The sequence below is a fragment of the Solanum lycopersicum genome, chromosome 1, assembly GCF_036512215.1.
Source record: "Solanum lycopersicum chromosome 1, SLM_r2.1".
Classification (NCBI taxonomy): Eukaryota; Viridiplantae; Streptophyta; class Magnoliopsida; order Solanales; family Solanaceae; genus Solanum; species Solanum lycopersicum.
Window position 1 is genome coordinate 88,316,709 of NC_090800.1, and position 26,067 is coordinate 88,342,775.

Genomic DNA, 26,067 nt, shown 5'->3' on the forward strand with positions numbered 1-26,067 from the left:
TATAATTAAGTGTATAACACGAAGATATATGTTTTTGCATGTATATATAAAATTTTCTCTCGCTTTATACAAAACAGAAACAAAATTTATACACTTATGTGTTTAAACTTTAAAGCGAGAGAGGCGAGCAGAGGGAGAGTGGCGAGCGAGATTTTTGGGAGAGAGGTGCCTGACAAACTTTGGCTAACGTTTGCTATGGAGCACAATTAAATCAAACCCTAGCTACTCTATTTATTTAAGTTATTAGTTTGCTATTATACACAATTTGCCCTAAAAAAATGCAAGGGGAATAGCTGAAACAATTCTAACTGTGACTTATATTCCTAAATTGTTTTCTTACAACTTATTTTAGATTATGACGGTATATAATATATCAAATAATAAGACACATTTAATCCGATTTTTAAATTGTGTGAACTAAGTGGATAGATGAAACGGGTTGATTCGTTAATAAAATAATGTTAATTATTTATAATATATTGTGAAATTATATTAGTTAGGTTAATATTGTAATGATATACAATGTGTAAAATGAGCTAGAAGATTCTATACACTAGAGAAAATAAAACAAATATTTAAAGCTTTAAAAAAGTTCTGTATTCTCCATTAGTAGAATATCAACATTGAAATATTTGTAACTCTAATGGAGGAGAAATATTTAATTAAGTAATGATTCATAAGATATTTATTAGTTTCAATTGATCAAATAGCAAAATGACACGTTTAAAATCTAATCATTTGAGGGTTAATCTACGGATTAATTAATTTGGTATGATCTTTAGATTTGGGGTGGTGGAAAAGAAGATTTCATTTAGATGAAAAAAGTCCAAAAGATTGCCAATCCAAATAAAGAGTTAAATTTTTGCAGTCAATATTTTGGACTCCAATCAGTTTTCACCATTTTGCACAATCATTTTTCCATATTATATTATATAATTAAAAGAAAATCATGGTAGAGTGGTAGTGCAATTATTACTCTGAAGTAATTCTTATTTCTTGAGGTCTAATCTTTAGTCTAATCATAAAGCTAGAATGATAGTGGTAGTCCGTTTCTACTTTTGATAATTATATACGTAAATTCGTGTATATCTCGATTAATTTTATAAAATATCTCACTAGTAACATGTATCATATAACTCTATTTACTTAAATTAAGATAAAAAATTAAATAAAAAATCACCTAATACTTTTTATTTTGTTAAAATTTAAACGTGAAACATTGTGGTTCTCGCTGGATTAGACATCCATATGCAATTTTTTTTATTGAAAAAAATATCATACTATAAACTACAAAACCTATAAGTTTAGGATTGTGACAATTCTTTGAAAGAGAGGGGCCTATTTTCCCTCAAAGTTGAGACTCTAAATTCCTTCTTTTATGATAACATTATTGCCTCTATGATGGTACTACATAAAATTTGAACATAGCTTCCTTTGTAGGGCATTTATTATTGGTCTTAAATGATCCATCTTCAAATTTGATGTAAACAGCACACTTATTATAAACTTTTATGATTCCCTACTTATTAGGCACATCTACATTAATAAATAAAAAATACTTAGTTTATCATTCGTGGATTTTAACCATGTTTGCGCAATTTTAGTTTGATCTTAAAAAAATTTAAGCATCCATTGTACCTTATATGGATGTAGGTCGGTGTTTAACTTAATTATTGATATTCTCCCTATCAATGTGTGCCAGATTGTACCAATTAATACAAAGTTAATATTGTAAATATTTTATGTATTTCTTTCACTATAAAAATAAATAAATCTCCGGAAATATATATAACATATATCCTTAGGTCATCTAATTTATGAACATGGTCGAAGTATTGATAAATTTTGATTCTATATATAAGTTCTAAATATTTATGTATTATCTAATATATGTGTAATTGTGTATATTTCAAAGGAAAATTTTATTTGATATGTTAATATAATCATAATAAAGAAAAATAGTAATTTTGTTAGTTAGTGCAAATTTATAAAAGAACAAACAAAGCAATTAAAAAACTTAGTAAGAATTGAGCAGTTTGGATTATGACTCACATTTTTATCTATTTCAGTTCAAGTGTCAATAATTCGCTCATATATTCGTTCAACTCGTTTTGACTTCCCCAAGTTCAATCTAACCCATTCAATGGTTATTTCTATACACTAAGGGCTCGTCTGGTTGCGAACTAGTTATCTCAAGATTAACTATCTTGAGATAACTTATCAGTTATCCCACCATGTATACTGTGGTGTAGCCACACTTGTGATAGGGTGTCCAATTGGACATCCTTCATCAGAATATTATACCGTAAATACAAGTAAAATGATAAATTAAAGTGGTTAAATGTTATATTTTGGACACCCTTGACACAACAATCTAGTTGTTTCAGGCGCCTTGAAAGAGTAAAGATATACAAATTTAAAGTGTTTGTGTGTTTGAATTTCACTAGTAGTAATTTTTTTTCACTTTTTAAGAAGAGCAGATTCACTTTAGCGATTGGACACCCTTTGTAAAAATCCTGGCTCCGCCACTGCATGTATATGAGATAATTTATCCATCACTATGCTATAAATGGTGGGATAAGTTATCCTAAACATGTCTACAAAACAAGATATCTCAATTATATTCCAAAATTAATTTTTTATCTCAGGACTATTTATTCTTATCGCTCGGAGCCAACGATATATGGTGTACCTATTTTGTGAAGTAGATCAAGCAAAGGTATTGGCCCGTATTGCGAATGTATATGGGCTTTTATTAGTTCTAGGGCTCTCAACTTGGGCCTCGTAATAGCTGCAATTGAACTCTGTTGATTGTGTGGCTTCTTTGTCTGTTATTGAGTACTGGGCTTTTATTAGCCCTTGGGCTTTGAACACTATCAAATATGTATTATGGGCGCTGTTATCTATTTTGAAAAAACTGTTTTGTGGGCCAAAATTCAGTACATCCACCATCTTAAGATGGGCCAACCTGAAGGATGTATCAGATTCACCTGTCTGTTGGTGGAATCCATTTTTTTATTTTTATTTTTTAACGTCAATTAAAAACATCGAGGTTGAATTAGGGGTGGGTGGGTAGAATACTACACGAAAGAGTGGTGAAATCCTAATTTATTAATTAGATAGATGTCTCGAATTTGAATCGGTTAATAAAATTTCGTAAAGAAAATTGTAGTTTAATGGGTAATTGTAGCTGTGACACTACCTACAACTATGCTGGCAGGAATAAAAAATGAGAATGAGATTTTCTAAATTTCGAAAAGCAAAAAAGGAAGGAACAATGAAATTAAAATATTTAAAAGTTTTCTTCAGCTTTTAGAAAAGTAATTTAGCATATTAATTCCATTAAAATGAGAATCTTTTTTTAGATCCCAAAAAAAATACACTGGACCACATAAAAAAGTAGAATAGGGCCCAAAAAACCAGCTAATTTTACCACTCGCATTCCTCGTCAGAGTTTGCACCTTTAATTTGCCTTTTGCTCTGCCCAACCCTTTTTACTTTTTCTTTGTGGCTCCTTCCATTTTCATCGTGTCAATTAATTTCACAAAAATGTCAAAGTGATTTACTAATATTTGGACGTATAAGAATAAAATAATATTTTCTTTTAGCTCAGTACATTAACTATTAAGCAGGCGATAACCTAGGGTGCATTTTTCTTTTTAAACTTTTTTTAACCCCACCACTGAAAAGAAAACCTCAATGATCTTATATTTGTCTAGTTGGAAATATAGTTGTAGCATTTTTCGACTTATTATTATGCTTAGGTTTTTCTAATACACATTAATCTTTTAAAATATTTGTTGTAAATGGTGCTAATTAAAAGGTTTTCTTGTGGAGTGGAGAGAAACAAAAGTTACAACACTTCACATTTCCGAAGATATATTAGGTTTATACTTTGTGATATTTATCAATTCTATTTCGATTTGTTTATCTTATTTTTGTAAAAAAAAATTACTTAAACAAAAAACGTTTCATAACGCCATAAAATTAAAATGAAAACTTTATTTTTTTAAAACTCCATATTTAAATAGAATAAGTTTTCTCCACTAGTATATATACTAAAAATACGGCTTAAGTAAGTGGTTATACTAAAAACTTGTTGTTAATTAACCTAAAAACATGGCCAATAATCTGTTAGAGTCAATCAAATTAAAACGTGAGAAATGTATGTAGCTAAAATTTGTTAGATTTGGTCATATCCAAGAAAAAAATTCGCCTTGATACAAGTCATCCTTTGTAACAATAAATATTTTATTTACATGTCATATTATATATGTACAACTCCAATATACTAAAAAAAGTTTATTTAACTTTGCTGCCAAATATATTCCCTTGTTTTTCTTTCTATATATATATATATATTAGAACCCCAAACTCACAACACAAAGAATGCTCCAAAATATGATTATAAACAACCAAAATCTCTAATTTTTCTCTAAATGAAGGAATTTGAGTATAAAGAGCTTGAAAAAGCCACAGAAAATTTCTCACAATCAAGACTCATTGGTAAAGGAAGTCATGGATGTGTATATAAAGGCATATTAGAAGAAGGTAAGAATATTGTAGCTATAAAGAAACAATCATTGGGTCTTCAAAAAATTCATGATAACTCCAAACTCGAAAACGAAGTAAGTATTCTATCTTCTTTGCCTGAAAACTCTTTCATCGTTAACTTTCTTGGAACGAGTCATCATGACTCGTCGTCCAAGAATGAAACATTTCTCATCATGGAGTATTTGCCAAATGGCACCCTTTATCAAATGCTTCATGCAAAAAATAATATCATTCCTAATTGGCCTAAACGTGCCCAAATAGCCATTCAAGTTGCTAAAGCAATCCAATTTCTTCACCAAACTAAGCCTAATTCAATTGTTCATAGAGATATAAAGTCAGCCAACATTTTGTTTGATTCAAATTGGAATGCTAAGTTGGCTGATCTTGGACTTGCTTTAAGGATGAAAAATGATGATCAGGACGAGTCACCCAGTTATAGTTATAGTTATAATTCGGTGACTCGTCCTGCTGGTACGATTGGATACCTAGATCCTGATTACACCAAACCAAGTAAATTAAGCACGAAAAACGATGTGTTTAGTTTTGGGGTCCTACTATTCGAAATTATGTCTTCGAGAAAGGCGATCGATGTATCGAAATCGCCTGTTTCTATAGTTGATTGGGCAACAAAATTAATTAAAGAAGGACAAAGTTTGGAAATTTGTGATAAAAGAATGCATGTACCATGGTACATGGAGGCCACGATAAAGAACATGTTAAGCATAGCAACACGTTGTGTCTCTCCAAAGAAAATAACAAGACCAACAATTGAAGAAATTGTGATGGAAATGGAGAATGTGATAATTGAGCCAATTAAGTATCCATTATGGAATATATTACGAGGCCTAACACTTTTGAGAAGGAAAAGAAAAAGATGTAGAAAAAATTGTTGTATTATTACTACAAATAATGTTACCAAGACATGTGCACAACATGAAAAGAAGTTGTTGATTAGGGAAATATTGGCAGATAAAGTCACAGAGTAGATGATGAGGCGAATTCATAATTCAATTTTTGTGTGTCCTTATGGTTTAATTGCAATTTTGCAAAAAAAAAGTTATGTTTGGTATATAAATTAGAGTGTTCTATTGAATCAATTATTTTTAAAAGAAAAGCCATATTCACCTATGATTTGATGAATGAATAGTAATTATTATTTTTGTTTATGATAACCATGCTTTTTTATCGAAGTAGAATAAGTCTAATACCCGATGAGTGGATTACAACTCGGAGCAGTCAATAAAGAGGCTTTTTAGGGGGCATGCATTGCCAAACACAAGATTCCAAAAGTAGGTAGAAGTGGGATTATTTATCAAAAGATATTGTAATTTACTACTTATTTTGTATGGTGTTTTTCCTATAAAGGACGTGTTATTTTTTGGTGTGTATCCCTTTTATCTATGGTTTTTTGAGGAACTCTTGAGTGAAAAATATACATAAATTCTCCAACATTTGCATTGGGAAAATGTTTTGACCAGAATGTTTGTAGTTTGATTTCACAACTCACGTTTATGAAACATTTACATTTGTTATATTTTATTTTTTTTAGCCATAGATTTATCGAAAATAGTAATTTTTTAACTCCACCTACAATAGCTTTTAAGATAATAATATTAACGTTTCATTAACATTCTACTTTGTTATATTCAATCAAATTTAATCCTCTCACGTAACATCATAAAAGAAGTGGACTGCACTTTAAATTTTAAACAAGTGAAAAGTTTGGATTAGACAAAATTTCTTCGTACTCCAATTTGACACATCACAATCCCCTAATGTCTTGTTTTTTTCTGCTCGTGTCAATATCTAGTCGTATCGTGTTGTCGAGTCTGTGTTCATGTAACAACAGGATCTCTTTTTTTTTTTTAAAAAAAAAAAAAAGTACTTCAGATTAGAGATTGAGAATCATAGTTTACACAAAAGTCTGTCTAAAAAGAAAATGACTTTATTCTGTAGATGTAATATATTATTGTTTCGTAAGATTTGTGTAATCTTTATCAATTAATTGTAAACAAAATGATGCGTGCGTGGAAAGGCGATAAAGGAATATCAACTTTGATGAATAAACAAACATTATATTATAAATTAAAACTGTAATATAATTATTTGTTCTTAAAAGAAGATAGAATATTGCCCCGTGCGATAAAACTGTGTTCTTGTAGTAAACATTTTCACCCAAAAAAGTGAGACTTTGTTAAGAATATGCAGGAAATGGGATCATTACTTAAGAGATTTCGACTTAGTATTAGACGATCCTCCCTGATGGGAAAACAAAATTGAAATATCAAAAACTCAACTCTAATGCAAGCACAGATAAATATAGAAAAACATAGCCTCAGGGGGTCCTAAAGCTCCATCTCCAATTTCTATCTAATGAGACTTCACATACTCTTGGACGATATGGAGACCCTCAGTCTCTTCACCGTAATCCTGAAGAACAATCAGAAAATTCATTATGATGGACACAAGCTCTAGTTGGGAAACTTATAAAGTACTGTTTGAGCAAATGAAAATATAAAGGATATATATAGAATGTGTAGCTACCTTCACGACAACACAGCCACAACCAACAACCTTCCTTGCTTTACCTTCAGAATCAATCTTACATAACTGTAAAAGAAGAAAGATTATAGTCAATGACTAATTGTATTTTAATTTACATCATACACTTCAATAAACATGTGTATGAAATAACACCTCAAAGAGTAACCAACAAAGTTAATAATCGGAATCATCTTGTGACATATATACCATGTGATAAAGCATGGGTATATTAAACACAACTATATAAGCAAAGGTTAAAGCTATAACTCATGTGCCAACATAATTTTAACACAGACTGAGAGTTATTCATCACAATTCTACTATCCCTTCATCCCCCAATAAAAGCATGGATGACTAGTATAAACACACATTCCATTCATTTTCACAATATCAAGCAGTAAATCAGGTACAGTAAAGACCGAGGAACCTTAAATTCCACAACTAAGGATTCGTGAATTACTTACACCAGCCCATTCGCCAAGAGTCTTTGCATTGGGAACTGTAATCAAACTGACGTTGTGATCAGCACAAAGTCCTTTCACCAGTTTGACATAATCTGGCTGATCACAGTCCTCTGCTAGCACACAAAGCTGTGCAGCATGCTTCTCAATGACCTTAGCACCTTCATGAAGTCCTCGAGCAAGCCCTCCATGAGCTTTAGACTTCCTGAGCACCAGCTGCAGAGCAGTCATGATATCCATGGGCTCTCCAAGTGCTGGAGCAGGAGTCTCGACAGCGGGAACAGCAACAGCAGCATCCTCTCTACAAGTAAACAAATGTAAGATAAAGAACACCTTGTACCAAAAGACAGACACACACCAATGGCCATATTGGCACAGCAATAATATCCATCCATAGGCACATAACAGTGTTAAAACATACAATTCTACATGAATCACAAACAATCAATACATAATGTTGTAAAAAGATAGCTTGCAAGTTGTAATAATGGAGGATAGGAACATAAGACCAAATAGTTAACTTAATCTAAAATATGCAATTTATAACCAACTTTTTATGATTGATTGTCTACATCCAGATCACATAAACAATGTCCACACAGCTATAAATTCTAACAATAAGAAACACTCATCTAAAACAACGACTTTCATCATGCTTCGACAAAGTAACATGTGAAATGCTCAAGTCTTGGATAGTTTTACTAGTTGGTTTCATAGGAAGCCATTAAAATAACACACTATTAATCTGATTACAGGGGATGTTCTATAAATTTGCACATTAAACTTGCCTATAAATCTGCACATTAAACTTGACTACAGACTAGGACAAACAATTCATCAAACAGTTCGATTTATCACAGATCTAGATCACTACAAACCAAAGAGATGACTATTTTAACACCAATAAAGAATCAAGGAAACAGAATTTTGACAAGAGGTATTAAAAATGGCAACACTTACCCAGACATTTTTTCTTTCTTGGTAAAGGTTTAAAACCCACAAAACCCAGCAACCTGTTGTTTCCAAAAAGTCGAACACGAAACTCAGTCAGGTAAATAGAATCAATAACAGACTCCATAAACCCTCATACTAAATATATCGTGTCAACTCATCCGAAATTGAACCACCCCCATAAAAAATATTGATTTCACAATAGTGTAGTAAGATCCATTAAACTTCCCAGACTCTAAAGAAAATACCAAAATCATGGATTCGCAGTTCAGTTTATTAAAAAAAAAAAAAGGGTTTCTAACCTTCAAGATTTTACAGAAGAAGCAACTGCTCTGAGAGGCTGCAGTAGAGGCAAAGGGGGCGTTAGGAAAGAAGAAAGGAGAAAAGTTTACATATATAAATTTATATGAGGATTTAAACGGCAGCCCTAAAAAAGCCCAGCAGTTTAACTTTATTGGGCTCTTAATTACTAACTTCTTTGTACACTAAGTTGGGCCCAAAAAATAGTTTTTTGGGCTATAAATTAGGTCGAAAAAGTCCTATTACTAATTTATGTATTTTTCAACAAACTATTCTTGATTCAATCAAGGGAAGAAAAAGACATACATATACTTGGTGGTGTTCAGAGGGAGGTTTGTCAAAATCAAAATTAAATTAATTTAATTAGTTTCCAAATTATTAAAATCAAATAAAGTACAATATATATCAATTGATTTGATTGTTATTGACTGCGTTCCGATTTAGTTTGTTTAATTGATTAAGAACCATAAACAAAAAAGATAAAATGATTCAATTAAAAGAGAAAAAAATGACAACAATTCATACAAAACAAAAAATTGTTAGATATAACTAATATTACAGAAGTTCTATTCACTTAATTTACTGTAAATAAAACTTCAAAATTTACTATTTGTCTTAGAAGGAAGAGAAAGTGACAATCATAGTCCCATCAGGAAATGTTATAGACATTCATATACACGAACCAATAAGATAAATATTTTCGTCTTAAGCGTTTTTATATTCATTAATAAATGATTAACAAAATTTGTTGAAAACTTATAGAAGATAGTTAAAATTGTTAATAAAAATAATATATTATGCATATATAATAATAAACATATATGTATATACTTTATCGATTTAATTCAGCTCTTTGTTTTATTGGACATAATCAAATCAAATTAAATATTTTCATTATTTAAAAATCTTAAAATAAATCAAACCCTAACTCATATAAAATCAATTTAATTTTGATTTCATTTGATTTATCGATTTGAGTTGATATTTATTCAGACCATGAACATCGTTGCATATACTATATAAGGATCAATATAATAGTTTGTATTTTCTAAATCTATCAAGAGATTTCTAAGACCCAACAAATAAGGTGAGAAATTTTTAACAATAAAAAAAAATACGATAAAAAATAACAATAATCAAATGTACGTCGTAGATTATTGATATTTTTTCTTAATTTATTTTCAATATATACGATTTTATTTTTTCACTTTAAATAATATTTTTTTTCTCATTAAACATCATTATTTGTATTAAATTCTGAGTGATCTATCTTGAAAATTTTGAGAAACTTCAATTGTTTCCGGTAAAAGAATCACTTCATTTGCAAGTATAACAAATTTCGAACGTAATATGGTATAAAAATATTTCAATCTTAATTAAGCTAGTGCATAGATTTCCAAATATTCTTGGCAAATATTATTTGAGTGAAAATTTGGGTGAAATTTCACCATGTGTTTGGCCATAAAATTTGAGAAATATATTTCACCTTTTTAGAAAAATATGATTTATACACACAAGTTTTAAAAACTATCAAAACTAACTAAAAGTTTGTATTACAAGTCAATTAAATATTAGTTACAACAATAACAAATAATGTCCATGACACTGAAGCAATGTGGTAATTTGGAGTGACTGCAACAAGAATTATTCCATACATCGTGAAGTAGATAAAGTACATGACTTTGTTACCTAAAGCCAATTTTTAATAATTTTCATCAACAATCATATCATTATTTAATATTCACTAAATATTTCATCACTATTTTGGTGTTCATGTAAAAAATGATGTAATACAACGCAAGCAAATACTAGAGAGGGTGTTTTTGTAAAAGATAAAAGATTGGGGTAAAATTTTAATTTTTAAAATATCCCAAATAATGATATTTGGCCCAAATACTAGAAAAAACTAGTATTTGGAAATTTGGGATATTTGCCAAAAATATTTGCCAAATAATGACAAATTGCATGGATAAACATTATTTGCCAAATTTTTCCCAAATATTATTTGAAAAGTTTATGGCCAAACGGGCCCTAAACAAGGTGAAATATATGACATATCATCTCAAATATTATTTTTTTAGTAGAAAAACGTGAATAATTAAGTTCTTATGTTTTGTAAATAATTAAAAAGTTTATTTATTGTATTATAATTTAAGATCTTAAATACATTATATATGTGGTTTTTCTTCAATAAATCAAAGAAAGTTGTACAAAGAAAACTGAAAAACTACCCCTATGACGTTTTTTAAGGATTTTAATTTTGTGATATAAAATTCTGTTTAACAATGATAATATTTTATTTTATTCTTAAAGTAAAGAAATGCAATTAGATTTAAAAAAAGTGAGCATGCTAATTTATTTTCAATTTTTTTTCTAGATGAGGAAACAAAAACATGCTTTTTAAGTCGAAACAAATACATTTTATAAAATATAGAAAAAATATTTAAGTATTCCCTGAACTATATCTGAAATCTCAGAGACACAGTTAAACTATTCTAAGATCCTATTACCCCCTTGAACTTATTTTATAAATAATTTTCTATCCTTTTCGACTTACGTGACACTATTTTGTGGGCCAACGTGTGTTGACAATTTTTTCAATTATAGTGCCACTTAGGCCGAAAAAGTGTAGAAAATTATTTATAAAAGAAGTTCGAGTGGGTAGTAGAACCTTTGTAAAGTGTGTCTTTGAAATTTCAGGCATAGGTTTGGGGGGGAGGGAGGGGGGGTACTATGAACATTCTTCTTACGTTGAACGTGCATTTTTTGATTAACTATATGATCGAGAAGCCGAACGATTATTGTTACTTTGAGCCATTTTTTGTCAATTTGGTTAATATTTAAATTTGATAAAAGATAATGAATTTGGTTAATGTAAATTGTACAGTATGAATTGATCTAAAGTAATAACAAATTTTATGTCGGTAAAAGTAATCGTTATATAAGATATATAAACAATTTTCAAAGTAACGATATGAATCATATATTTTATTTACATATGAAATAAATGGTTAGCAAATAAAAATGAGTATTCAAATTAGAGGTGAAATTCTATTTCTTGTATGTCCCTTTATTCTAAGCTTGTATTTGGATATATAATATAATGTCTTGAATTTCAAATCAAAAAAAATGCTAAAACTTGACCTATAAGTTTATATTTCATAAACTATCATTTTGAATTTTGCAAAAAAGGACTCATGCTTTGCGTGAAAAGATTATTCTACCATGTGATAGAATTATATTAAAGAATAACTAACTACTATTACTATACTATTGACCATTAAATCTTTATAACATTATGCAGATTTGGAAATTATAATCATAAAACATTTATTTATAAAAAAGTTGATATGTGATTTATCGACGAGGCACCTTAGAATATATCAATATCAAATCATAATTTCACATTGTATGACCGAATTGTCCATAAGAAAATATTTAATTCAATATTATATTTATCTTGATTTATTAACTTAATTTAAAAATAAGGTTAAGTCCATACTAATTTATCATATATTACATTTGCTAATATGATTTAAATAAATATTAGGAATAAAATTTATTTTATTTATTTATTCAATTTTATGGATAACTTACTGTGAATATCTCATTGTTAAAGTTCAAATTGTTAAAAAAAACTTATCTTTTATTTATTTAATCATATCAAACACTACTACAAGCAAGTCTATTTCTTTACTAAGTTAAACTTGAATATAAAATAACTAAAGATACAATTGATATTCCCTTGTCTTTATTTGTGAAAGTAATGGCAAGAAAAAACGTTCACCTATTAGGACATAGGATAAACAAACTTAAATATAATAGGTCATCGTATATTTTTAAAAATATAGAGAAAATTTTGAAATTTACTTTTATTTTAAAATAATTTTTGAAAAAAATATTTATGACTAAGCAATTAAATTTGTGGGTTACAGTATAAATAATTACTTTGATGAAATAGATATTTAGTGGCAACAAAATTTTTACTTTAGCAATAAGATTAGCCACAAAAATATATAGTAATAATTGAGTTAATCTTATTACATTCAAAGTAGCTAAAACCTTTAACAATTTTTGCATAGATTGTTGAAAATATCATATTTATCATTGTAGCTAAAATATAATATGACGATAATTATATTATCACCGTTAATAACTATTTCACAATCATTTATTTATCATAATTAACTAAAGTTTGAAAGTAACGAATTGAAATTAAAGTTAGGATATATTGCATATTTTTTAATTGCTTAAATTTGAATTAGTGTAATATATATATATATATATATATATATATATATATATATAAAATCTGAAAATATACTTCTCATATATTTATTGGATGATTTTAAGTTTAAATGCTTGGATAAATTATTCTCTTACAAAAATAATTTTTATTATGTTTAATTGCTGTCAAAATTCACATATATTATATTAAATTTTTTTAATAATTTTTTCACATTTCTGTCCATTTCCATCTCATTATCTCTTTTGTAAAAGTTTGATTTTTTCTGTTTCGTAGGAATCCAACTCCATTTACAGAAGAAGACGAATAATATTTCTTTTCCCCAGTTCCCTAATTTTTACCTCTTCTCCTTTCATTTCCATTTCATTCACGTTATTCTTCTCAAACGTTTATTAAGCTTTGTTGAAGGTTTCACTGAGTATTATAGTGTTGAATTATCAATGATAACATGAAAATGTCTATCGTCGTGTTAATGAAATAATTAAATACCTATATAAAATATAATTTCTATATCTAAAAGTATCCTAAACCTAAAAAAACATAATTATTATTTCTAAAAATGATGTCAAAAAACATAACGGATCTATAATTTCACAGTGTCGTGGTTAGAATGACTAACAAAATGGATGGAAGTGAAAAGCATCTTAGATGAAAGATTCAAGATTTAAAACAAAATGCTTCTTGTTTTTAGAAGCCATGAGAAAGAGAAAAATTAATTGAAGAGGAGTTAGCTAGGAAACACTTAGGAAACAAGTCTTGTAGTAAGGAGAAAAAGGCAAAATAATGAGTAGATAATATAGATGGGAGAAATGATAATATAGATTATGCTGTATTATGATTAATCATCAAAGACACATCTTAATTTAATTAAGGTTCTATTATCTTTGAACTCATTTATTAAATGTGCTTTTGTACAACTTTGTGTCCTGACGTACACCTAGCATGATTGCACTTTGTTGTGGCGACATTGACCAAAAAATTGTTCAAGTATCTTTAAAATCCTCAAGAGGACTAACATACAAATTAATGGTCACAAGTCAATTTTTTAATTGGTCATTAGATAATTAGTTAACACATAATTATCTCTTTCTTTTGTAAAATACTTATTCTCCTCTTAAACTTTTTTCCCCTTTGGTTAAATTCTTATCATTTAAAAATATTTTTCAAAATTTTACTTGTATTTTTTTTTTGTAAATAATTTTTTTAAAGAGTCTTTTAATTCAACATTAATTCAGCATTTTATTTGACTTTCTTTACTTATTTTAATATTCATCTAAAATTGACCAATTTTAAATATAAGATATTTAAAATTTAATTTCATATTCTTTATGTTTAGTAGTTGTCCAAATTCACATCTATTATAACATTTATTTTAATTAATTAAATTTTATATGTCGATAGTATTAGAAGAAATGCTAAATCTATTGTGTAGTGGGTGATAGAATAAGGAACTAGTTTAAGTTATAAAATGATGTGTTTTGGTATTCAATTTTGCGCTTGTATAGCTTTATAACTAAGGCTTTTCAAAAAATCAGTATTCAAGTTGGTTGAAATGAGATTTTCTCTATTATTAAATCATGGATAATATCGAAGCTGCGATTTGTTTCACATACTCTAAATAAGTCAAAGGAGTAGCTTTTTTTTTTTTCCGTTTTGCTAATCATACATCTTTAGGTGGAAGTAACACATTTTGTTTCTCCTGGCAACAATTTTTATGAGAAGTAAAGGGTCTAGTTTAATTTGACAAATATCAATTTTTTGAAATTAAAAAGAGACACGATAGAACAATTTCACTATATCACCCTTACTTTTCCTTCTTCTTTGTTACCCATTATCAAATATTATCAATATTCATGTTTCCTTTTTTACCATATTTGATTTTTAAAATTTTTTTTGTCACCTATCACCAAGCACAATCAAACTTATTTAATTGTCATGTCACCAAATAAAAAAACAGTAAAATTCCTTTAACAAAATCAAAAAAGAAAAAGATTGAACTCCTTTAACAAAAACTAAAAATAATTTTTTTCCAAATCATATAAACTATATTATATTATATTGGTTATTTTGTTCAAAGATAAACAAACGTTACAATTGGGAAAAAAAGAAGTTACTAAGAACCCAAATATAGAGCATCAATTTTTTTTTTATATAAAATAATCTTGATTTTCTCATCAATTTGTTATGAATTTTAGCTAGCTAGACTTCTTCTTCTCTGATGAATATCAATATTCAAAATGGAGGAAAGTAAAACTTGCACTGAATTAAATGTGTCTTTATTTTCTAAAGACACTTGAAGATTCACTGGAAAATGGTGACGGCAGCCAGATGGATGTCTTTCAAAGGTGATTTATTGCCTTTGATAATCCCAAATAAAAATTCCGACATGATGTTGATAGGCTCACCCCCTTCCAATACCGTCTAGGTTTTGTATGTCTAAATATCATAGCTTCAAAATTTTCAAGCTTGAAAAAAATAAATTGAATGATTATTTTTTAATAATTTATTTAGATTAATCTTACAGAAAATTAACCTAATTTCAAATTAAAAGAAATTATTTTGAAGCTATGATGAAAAATAAAGAATGACGGAAACTAAAAAATAAAGAAGAAGAGGACAATGAGAGTGGTGTGAAGAAGAGAAGGAGGGCAGAGTGTGAGAGAAGGGTATAAGGAAATTTTTAATTATTTTGATGATTTTTTAACACGTATGTTTAAATTTCTTTTTGTCATGTTTGTTTTAATAAATAAATAAATTCACCTTTAAGTAGTTAAAATGTGTGACATAAAAATACTCATCATGCTAGTTTAAACGTGTAATTGACTTATCCTGACAAGTTAAGAAGGAAATATATGTCTTTTTCTACTATTTGAAACATTGTCATGTGAAAATTAAGACCTAAAATATTGTTAAAGAACAACTAAAAAAGAAGAGTAAAAAAATAAAGTAAAATAGAAGACTTAATACTTTATATTATTACATTCTATGGATCAAAGACATGAGAAAAAAGAAATCAAAATATTGAACAAGTAGAGAACACATAAAAGACTTATTTAAAGCAACTAATACTTATTCCTTAAATGCCTATTTTTTCTTAGGTCCTAGTTCTGCGTCTGGTGTTGTTAATCCAATTCTTCAAGAAATTGGGAGTGATGCCTATTTCATCACAAAAGGGGATAATTTGTTCATGGCTCTTTTTCCATTTCCATCCCATGATCTCATTTGCAAAAATTTGAATCCTCTTTCTTTGGTAAGGATCCAACCTTATTCTCACTGAAGAAGACGAACAACCATTGTACTCTTTTTTCGATTTCTTCACTTTTATCTCTCTTCCATCCATCTCCATCTTTGTCTCCACATTAGTGTTGTTCTTTTGAGGCGATTCACAAAGTTGTGCTCCAGTTCTCACTTTGGATTGTGATGGTGGTGGATCATCCATGATAACAAGGGGGTACCTGTTATTATAGTTGAAGATATAATTAATCACCTACATAAAATTTTAAATTCTAGATCTAAAAATTCCTTTGAAATTTTAAATAAAAAAGAAACAAAAAACAATTAATTTTTCTTTTCTGTTAGTTTAGTGAACAAAATTTTGCCTTTAGATGTGTAATTCTATAATCTTTTAAGTTGACGGTAATTATACAATTTAAAGATATCCCTAAAAAGAGAGAGCTCATATTTCTACAAATGATGATCTGATGAATCACATTTGACCTATGAAAAAAATCAAATCAACAACTAAGAGATATATGTGTTGAAAAAATAATAATTGATCTTTGTGATTTCAACAAGTACCGTGGCTAGGATGATTAATAGAAATGATGGGACTCTCCGCCCCATCCTCTACCTCCACCTCAACTTTTCTGTGAAAATTTCGATGGCAATGACAAGCTGCACAGATGAAGGATTCAGGAGTTTCAGGGGCACCAGTTGGACAAAATTCACCACAACAATCAAGTACATAACCATTAGATCTAGCTGCATAGTTATGCCTACACTCAAGGTATTTCACAAAAACATGTTTGTTGTTGTTAGAAGCCATAAGAGATAGAGCAATTAATTCAAGGAGGGTTAGCTAGGAAATTAGTCTAGCGGTGAAGGGAAATAGGCAAAATAGTTAGTAGATAATATAGATGGGAGGAAGATTGAGGTGTCTGCTAATTAGGGCTGCATTGCATGATCAAATGCCATTTGGAAATAGTTAATAAAACAAAACTTTGTACTTTATTGAAGTAGTTCATAATTTTTGGAATACTCCAAAAATATTAATTGTCATCTATTTTCTGTTTTTGCATTATCAAATACATGCTTTGTAAATTCATATATGAAATTAATTCGATCAAAGTATTTATAAGACTAGTTAAAAACTATTTAGTTATGCATTAACTAGAGATTACTGAAAAATTCTGCAGCTAATTTTATATTTTGTAGTGTGAACAAGGATGACATATTTAATACTCAATAAATAATGAATTTATTAATAAAGATATATTTTCTATGTTCCTGAGTTGTCGTCGAAATTAACATAAGTTAAGGCTGATTCTTTTCCTATTTTATCTCTTCGCACAACACAATATACCATATATTTTAGTTAATTAAATTCGATATATATATTGATAGGTTACCTGTCAACATATATTGTGGGAGAATACTCTTCATCATCATCATAAAATGTTGCTTTCGTGGTAAACTTAAAATAGGATAAAATTTATTATTAGCAAAAATTCTAAATCTATTTTGTAGTGTCTTTTTTAGCGATGGAAATTGAAACATGTTGTTTAAGTTAAGTGATGTGCTTATTTTTGTGTTCAATTTTGTGCTCATCGAGCTTTATGTGCACTTTTTTTTCAAAATCAGTATTCAAGATATCTGAAATGAGATTTGTTTATACAATTGAAATCACGGATAATATTGAAAGTGCGATAAATTTCAAGTTGCTTCATATAAACCATTGAGGTGGATAACCACCATTACTTGAGGAAAATTTGATTTTTTTATTTTTTTATCTCAAAAAAATAATTAGTATTTTATTTCTTAACTTCCGAATATATATATATATATATATATATATATATATATATATATGTTTTGAACAACCAAACAAGACCTTCGAAACATAAAATAATGGATCAAATGATACTAAGTAAAAAGAAAATTATTGATGAAAATGACGAGGTTGAGAAGATAGCTAGCTAGCCTCTATATACTCATAGAAGTATGTTATATGACTAATCCTAGTTATATACCCTACCCAAACAAAAACAAACAGAAAAAATCAAGAACAACAACAATAATAACACTTTTTAATTCGGATGGTCAAAAGTTGTTAATTCTCCGACTTGAGCAAGCTGTAACTTTTTGATAACTTTGCCTTGGATTTTGATATACATCTGAAAGCAATCTGACTTTCTCATCTTCATCCTTCTTAATCTTCTTATTCTTTCCATTTTCTGATCTCAAGTTTAAAGTCCATTCTAGTTGGTTAGCCACTATCTGCGGTTTTTCTTTCTCATATTCTTCAACAATATATTCATTCCATGACTTTTTTCTCTTGTTTCCATCATCATTTTGTTACTATACACCCACTTTTGAGTAGCTCTAGCCATAATGAATTTCGCCAGTGCAATTGAAACTTTCGGAGAATCAAATATTTGTTCAATGATATGATTGAGATGATTAGTATTTTTGGTATTTGATAATTCCTCCATCTTTTCATCCCATTGGATTACGGTTGATAATTCCTCCGTCTTTACATCCCTTTGGGTTACGGTCTGTTCAAGAGTGGATGCATATTGTCAAATATTATCAATATTCATGTTTCCTTTTTTACCATATTTGATTTTTAAATTTTTTTTTTGTCACCTATCACCAAGCACAATCAAACTTATATAATTGTCATGTCACCAAATAAAAAAATAGTAAAATTCCTTTAACAAAATCAAAAATGAAAAAGATTGAACTCCTTTAAAAAAAATTAAAAATAATTTTTTTCCAAATCATAAAAACTATATTATATTATATTAGTTATTTTGTTCAAAGATAAACAAACGTTACAATTGAAAAAAAAGAAGTTACTAAGAACTCAAATATAGAGCATCAGATTTTTTTTTATATATAAAATAATCTTAATTTTCTCATCAATTTGTTATGAATTTTAGCTAGCTAGAATTCTTATTCTCTGAAGAATATCAAATATTCAAAATGGAGGAAAATAAAACTTGCACTGAATTGAATGTGTCTTTATTTTCTAAAGACACTTGAAGATTCGCTGAAAAATGATGACGGCAGCCAGATGGATGTCTTTCAACAGGTGATTTATTGTCTTTGATAATCCCAGATAAAAATTTCGACGTGATGTTGATAGGCCCACCCCCTTCCCATATCGTCTAGGTTTTGTATGTCTAAATATCATAGCTTCAAAATTTTCAAGCTTGAAAAAAATAAATTGAATTATTATTTTTTAAAAATTTATTTAGATTAATCTTACAGAAAATTAACCTAATTTCAAATTAAAAAAAATTATTTTGAAGCTATGATGAAAAATAAAGATGACGGAAACTAAAAAATAAAGAAGAAGAGGACAATGAGAGTGGTGTGAAGAAGAGGAGGAGGGCAGAGTGTGAGAGAAGAAATGTTGAGGGTGGGGTATAAGTAAATTTTTAATTATTTTGATGATTTTTTAACACGTATGTTTATTTTTTTTTGTCATGTTAGTTTTAATAAATAAATAAATTCACCTTTAAGTAGTTAAAATGTGTGATATAAAAATAATCATCATGCTAGTTTAAACGTGTAATTGACTTATTCTGACAAGCTAAGAAGGAAAATATGTCTTTTTCTACTATCTGAAACATGTAATGTCATGTGAAAATTAAGACCTAAAATATTGTAAAAGAACAAATAAAAAAGAAGAGTACAAAAACAAAGTAAAATAGAAGACTTAATACTTTATATTATTACATTCTAAGGATCAAAGACATGAGAAAAAAGAAATTAAAAAATTGAACAAGTAGAGAACACATAAAAGACTTATTTAAAGCAACTAATACTTATTCCTTAAATGCCTATTTTTTCTTAGGTCCTAGTTCTGCGTCTGGTGTTGTTAATCCAATTCTTCAAGAAATTGGGAGTGATGCCTATTTCATCACAAAAGGGGATAATTTGTTCATGGCTCTTTTTCCATTTCCATCCCATGATCTCATTGGCAAAATTTTGAATCCTCTTTCTTTGGTAAGGATCCAACCTTATTCTCACTGAAGAAGACGAACAACCATTGTACTCTCTTTTCAGCTTCTTCACTTGTATCTCTCTTCCATCCATCTCCATCTTTGTCTCCACATTAGTGTTGTTCTTTTCAGACGTTTCACAAAGTTGTGCTCCAGTTTTCACTTTGGATTGTGATGGTGGTGGATCATCCATGATAACAAGGGGGGTACCTGTTATAATAGTTGAAGATATAATTAATCACTTACATAAAATTTTAAATTCTAGATCTAATAGTTCCTTTGAAATTTTAAATAAAAAAGAAACAAAAAACAATTAATTTTTCTTTTCTGTTAGTTTAGTACACAAAATTTATCCTTTAGATGTGTAATTCTATAATCTTTTAAGTTGACGGTAATTATACAATTTAAAGATTTCCCTAAAAAGAGAGAGCTCATATTTCTACAAATGATGATCTGATGAATCACATTTGACCTATGAAAAAAATCAAATCAACAACTAAGAGATATATGTGTTGAAAAAATTATAATTGATCTTTGTGATTTCAACAAGTACCGTGGCTAGGATGATTAATAGAAATGATGGGACTCTCCGCCTCATCCTCTACCTCCACCTCAACTTTTCTGTGAAAATTTCGATGGCAATGACAAGCTGCACAGATGAAGGATTCAGGAGTTTGAAGGGCAACAGTTGGACAAAATTCACCACAACCATCAAGTACATAACCATTAGATCTAGCTGCATAGTTATGCCTACACTCAAGGTATTTCACAAAAACATGTTTGTTGTTGTTAGAAGCCATAAGAGATAGAGCAATTAATTCAAGGAGGGTTAGCTAGGAAATTAGTCTAGCGGTGAAGGGAAATAGGCAAAATAGTTAGTAGATAATATAGATGGGAGGAAGATTGAGGTGTCTGCTAACTAGGGCTGCATTGCATGATCAAATGCCATTTGGAAATAGTTAATAAAACAAAACTTTGTACTTTATTGAAGTAGTTCATAATTTTTGGAGTACTCCAAAAATATTAATTGTCATCTATTTTCTGTTTTTGCATTATCAAATACATGCTTTGTAAATTCATATATGGAATTAATTCGATTAAAGTATTTACAAGACTAGTTAAAAACTATTTAGTTATGCATTAACTAGAGATTACTGAAAAATTCTGCAGCTAATTTTATATTTTCTAGTGTGAAAAAGAATGACATATTTAATACTCAATAAATAATGAATTTATTAATAAAGATATATTTTCTATGTTCCTGAGTTGTCGTCGAAATTAACGTAAGTTAAGGCTGATTCTTTTCCTATTTTATCTCTTCGCACAACACAATATACCGTATATTTTAGTTAATCAAATTCGATATATATATATATATATATATATATATATATTTATAGTTGACCTGTCAACATATATTGTGGGAGAATACTCTTCATCATCATCATAAAATGTTGCTTTAGTGGTAAACTTGAAATAGGATAAAATTTCTTACTAGCAAAAATTCTAAATCTATTTTGTAGTGTCTTTTTTAGCGATGGAAATTGAAACATGTTTAAGTTAAGTGATATGCTTATTTTTGTGTTCAATTTTGTGCTCATCGAGCTTTATGTGCACTTTTTTTTTCAAAATCAGTATTCAAGATATCTGAAATGAGATTTGTTTATACAATTAAAATCACGGATAATATTGAAAGTGCGATACATTTCAAGTTGCTTCATATAAACCATTGAGGTGGATAACCACCATTACTTGAGGAGAATTTGATTTTTTTATTTTTTATCTCAAAAAAATAATTAGTATTTTATTTCTTAACTTCCGAAAATTATTATATATATATAATCAATCGGGAGATTATTTTTGGATAAAGTTTGTTTTAATTATTTAGTTATTTATTTTATTTAATTAATTAAATGAAATAATATGGCCAAAACAATTTCAATTAGTTAGTTGATAACAAAAATATTTTCAATTATTTAGTTAAGATTAACCAAAACGTTTTAAATTTTTAGTTGATTAACTTGACCCGTCTTAGATCCGCGCGACCCCATTTTATTTAAATTTCCCATCTTTTGGAAATGGATGTTCTCAAAGTTTGCAACTTTCAAGAACAACCACGACCGTTTGAAAGATTGCAAACTTTCATTAATAGTCGTGTGGATTCTTAAAAAAAGTTTGCAACCTTTTGGAACCTGTTCCTCTTGCCTATAAATTCTATTTATTCTTCAGAATTTTTTCTTATGAATTTTTCTGATTTCACCTTCTTTATCTGCACAAAAATTTCTTCGTGTACTTTATTGCTTTTGAGTGGTTCGATGACACCAGAGTTTTTGGTATCTAAACGCTGGTGATTGAGGTCATTTTATCCTGGGAGGACATATTTCAAATCAAACCTCGAATACTAGAGGGGAATAATTTCCTTAAGGGGACAATGTGAATTCAGTAGACTTGATCTTTCGTCTGTTCTAATTTTCAAATTCTGGTACGTTTACAAATTTTAGTTTTTTGTTAATTAAATTTATGTTCATCTTTCTTACTGGTTCAGTAAATTTTGATTACTTCGTGTTTTTGTAAAATTTATTGAAATTGGTAATTCTGATTTATCAAATACAGACTGTTAACATATATTATATATGAAATATTGATTTATGTGAAAATATACTTCTCATATATGTACTAGATGATTTTAAATTAAAAGGACAAATCAATCTCTTACAAAAATAATTTTTATGTTTAATTGTTGCCAAAATTCACGAATATTATATTATATATTTTTTTTGATATTTTTGTCCATTTCTATCTCATCATCTCTTTTGAAGAAAGTTTGATTTTTTTCTCTTTCAAATGGATCCATTCCTATTCACACCGAAGAAGACGAATAATATTTTCTTTTTGGTTCCCTCATTCTTACCTATTATCTTTCATCTCTATTACAACTTTTATCTCAATGACAAGTTGTTCTTCTCAAACATTTTACTAAGCTTTGTTGAATGTCTGATTTCACTGAATATTATGGTGTTGGATTATCAATGATAACATAAAAATGTCTATCGTTGTGTTGGAAAAATAATTAAAATATCTATATAAAATTATAATTTTCTATATCTAAATGTACCCTAAATATAAAGGGTCTAGTTCAATTTGACAAATATCAATTTTCAGATTTAAAAAGAGATACGATTTGAACAATTTCACAATATCACCTTCAATTTTACTTTTTCTTTGTTTCCCATATAAAATATTATCATCACCATTATCAATATTTATGTTTCCTTCTTTATCATATTTGATTTCCTTTTCTAGTTTTTGCCACCTATCACCAAGCACAACCAAAACCATATAATTGTCATCACCAACAAATAAAAAAATTGTAAAGCTCCTTTAACAAAAAAAAAAAAAAATTAAACTTCTTTAACAAAAGTCAAAACAATTTTTTCCAAATCATAAAAGCTATACTATATTGAATTGGTTATTGTGTTCAAAGATAATCAAATGTTACAATTGAAAACAAGAAGAAACTACAAAATACCCAATAGAGAGCACGATACTTTTTCTTATATAAAAGAATCTTGATTTTCTCATCAACATTATTGAAATAAAATTCAATTTGTTATGAATTTCAGCTAGCTAGGATTCTTCTTCTTTAAAGAATGTCAAGCTTCAAAATGGAGGAAAGCAAAGTCTGCACTGAATTTAAATATGTGTCTTTATTTTTCAAAAACACTTGAAGATTCACTGGAAATTGTGGTGGCAGCCAAATGGAGGTTTTTCAAGGGTGATTTATCATCTCTGATGATCCCAAATAAGAATTTCGACATGACGTTGATAGGCCCACCCCCTCTTCATCATCGTCTAGGTTTTGTATGTCTAAACATCATAGTTTCCAAAATTTCAAGCTAAAAAAAGTAAATTGAATTATTACTATTTTTCATTTATTCAGATTAATCTTATAGAAAATTAACCTAATTTTGAATAAAAAGAGAGTATATTTTGCAATTGTGATAAAATATAAAGAACTGTGACGAAAACTAAAGCTTGAAGAAGAAGAGGATAATGAGTCGATGTGATGAAGAGGAGGATGGTAGAGTTTGAGAAGAAGAAATGTTAAGGGTGGGTCATAAGGAAAATTTTGATTATTTTAATTTTATTTGACACGTATGTTTATATTTTTTCTTGGTCATGTTAGTTTTAATAAATAAATAAATTTCGCTTTAAGTAATTAAAATATGTGACTTATAAATACTCACCATGCTAGTTTAACCGTGTAATTGACTTGTTCTAATAAGTTAAAAAGGAAATTTATGTCTTTTCCTATTATATGAAGCATGTGATGCGTGTCATGTGGAAATTAAGATCTAAAATTTTGTAAAAGAATAAATAAAAAAGAAAAGTAAAAATATAAATTAAAATTGAAAACTTAATACTTTATATCATCAAATTCTATGGATCAAAGACATGAGAAAAAAGAAACCAAAATGTTAAACAACTTAAGAACACAGAAGGACTTATTTTAAGCAACTAATCCTGATTTCTCACATGCCCATTTTTTTTCTAAGGGCCTAGTTCTGCTTCTGGTGTTGTTAATCCAATTCTTCAAGAATTTTGGAGTGATGCCAATTTCATCACAAAATGGGATAACTTGTTCATTGCTCTTTGTCCATTTCCATCTCATTATCTCATTTGCAAAAATCCAAATCCTCTCTCTTTGGTAAGGATTCAACCTCATTCTCTTTGAAGAAGACGCATTGTACTTCCTTTTTAACTTTCTCACTTTTATCTCTCCTCCATCCCTCTTCATTTTTGTCTCCACATCAATGTTATTCTTCTTAGACGTTTCACAAAATTGCGCCCTAGATCTCACTGTGTATTGTGGCGATGGATCATCAATAATAATAAGGGGAGTACCTGTTATTATAGTTGAAAATATAATTAATTACCTATATATAAAAAAAAATTAGCATTTCTAGATTTAAAAATTTCTTTGAAGTTTTAAGTGAGAAAGGAACAAAAAAAAAAACAATCAATTTTCTTCTCTTTTAGTTTAGTAAACAAAATTTTGCCTTTAGATGTATACTTCTATAATTGTTAAGTTGATAGTAAATACAATTTAAAGATTTCCCTAAAAAAAAGAGAGCTCATATTTCTGTGCATGATGATATGATGAATCACATTTGACCTTCAAAAGAAAATCAAATCAACAAGTGATATATATATATATATATATATATATATATATATATATATATATATATATATATATGTTGAAACAAGTATGATTGATCTTTGTGATTTCAACAAGTACCGCGGCTAGGATGATTAATAGAAATGATAGGACTCTCCACCCCGTCCTCTAACTCCACCTCAACTTTTCTATGAAAGTTTTGATGGCAATGACAAGCAGCACAAATGAAGGATTCAAGCGTTTCAAGGGCACCAGTTGGACAAAATTCACCACAACCATCAAGTACATAACCATTAGATCTAGCTGCATAGTTATGCCTACACTCAAGATATCTCACAAGAAAATACTTGTTTTTGTTAGAAGCCATAAGAAAGAGAGCAATTAATTGAAGGATAGTTAGCTAGTAAACTAGTCTAGCGGTGAGGGAAAATAGGCAAAATAGTTAGTAGATAATATAGATGGGAGGAAGGTTGAGGTGTCTGCTTACTAGGGCTGCATTGCATGATCAAATGCCATTTGGAAATAGTTAACAAAACAAAACTCTGTACTTTTTTGAAGTAATTCATAATTTTTGGAGTACTCCAGATATTAATTGTCATC

At 28.5% G+C, this 26,067-nt stretch overlaps 3 protein-coding genes across 4 annotated transcripts; 1 reads left to right on the plus strand and 2 right to left on the minus strand.

The window, feature by feature from the left end:
- The first annotated feature begins 4,232 nt into the window (after positions 1-4,232).
- On the plus strand, positions 4,233-5,942 carry LOC101246765 (serine/threonine-protein kinase-like protein At5g23170). The gene has a single exon (XM_004230419.5). It carries the CDS (start codon positions 4,440-4,442, stop codon positions 5,538-5,540), a length of 1,101 nt encoding a protein of 366 aa, XP_004230467.1. The 5' UTR covers positions 4,233-4,439; the 3' UTR covers positions 5,541-5,942.
- Positions 5,943-6,608: 666 nt separating this feature from the next.
- LOC101247070 (small ribosomal subunit protein eS12) lies at positions 6,609-8,949 on the minus strand. 2 transcript variants are annotated; one of them, XM_004230420.5, is made up of 5 exons: positions 8,813-8,949; positions 8,520-8,572; positions 7,563-7,860; positions 7,099-7,164; positions 6,609-6,984 (listed from the first exon to the last, which is right to left on the minus strand). In XM_004230420.5, exons 2-5 carry the CDS (start codon positions 8,525-8,527, stop codon positions 6,925-6,927), a joined length of 432 nt encoding a protein of 143 aa, XP_004230468.1. In that variant the 5' UTR covers positions 8,528-8,572; positions 8,813-8,949; the 3' UTR covers positions 6,609-6,924. The 2 variants fall into 2 exon arrangements, with proteins under 2 accessions (XP_004230468.1, XP_004230469.1); XM_004230421.5 differs by lacking the exon at positions 8,520-8,572 and having other exon boundaries at positions 8,813-8,921.
- A 10,987-nt stretch (positions 8,950-19,936) lies between these two features.
- LOC138340877 (zinc-finger homeodomain protein 4-like) lies at positions 19,937-21,313 on the minus strand. The gene is made up of 2 exons (XM_069293050.1): positions 20,839-21,313; positions 19,937-20,495 (listed from the first exon to the last, which is right to left on the minus strand). Exons 1-2 carry the CDS (start codon positions 21,083-21,085, stop codon positions 20,134-20,136), a joined length of 609 nt encoding a protein of 202 aa, XP_069149151.1. The 5' UTR covers positions 21,086-21,313; the 3' UTR covers positions 19,937-20,133.
- Positions 21,314-26,067: the final 4,754 nt, after the last annotated feature.

Coding starts and splice junctions, on each gene's coding strand:
- LOC101246765 (XM_004230419.5), top strand. CDS start 4,440: ATGAAGGAATTTGAGTATAAAGAGCTTGAAAAAGCCACAGAAAATTTC.
- LOC101247070 (XM_004230420.5), bottom strand. Junction 7,165..7,562: donor CTCTTGGCGAATGGGCTGGT/GTAAGTAATTCA, acceptor CTTCTTTTACAG/TTATGTAAGATTGATTCTGA. Junction 6,985..7,098: donor GTGGCTGTGTTGTCGTGAAG/GTAGCTACACAT, acceptor ATTGTTCTTCAG/GATTACGGTGAAGAGACTGA.
- LOC138340877 (XM_069293050.1), bottom strand. CDS start 21,085: ATGGCTTCTAACAACAACAAACATGTTTTTGTGAAATACCTTGAGTGT. Junction 20,496..20,838: donor TATTAATCATCCTAGCCACG/GTACTTGTTGAA, acceptor CTATTATAACAG/GTACCCCCCTTGTTATCATG.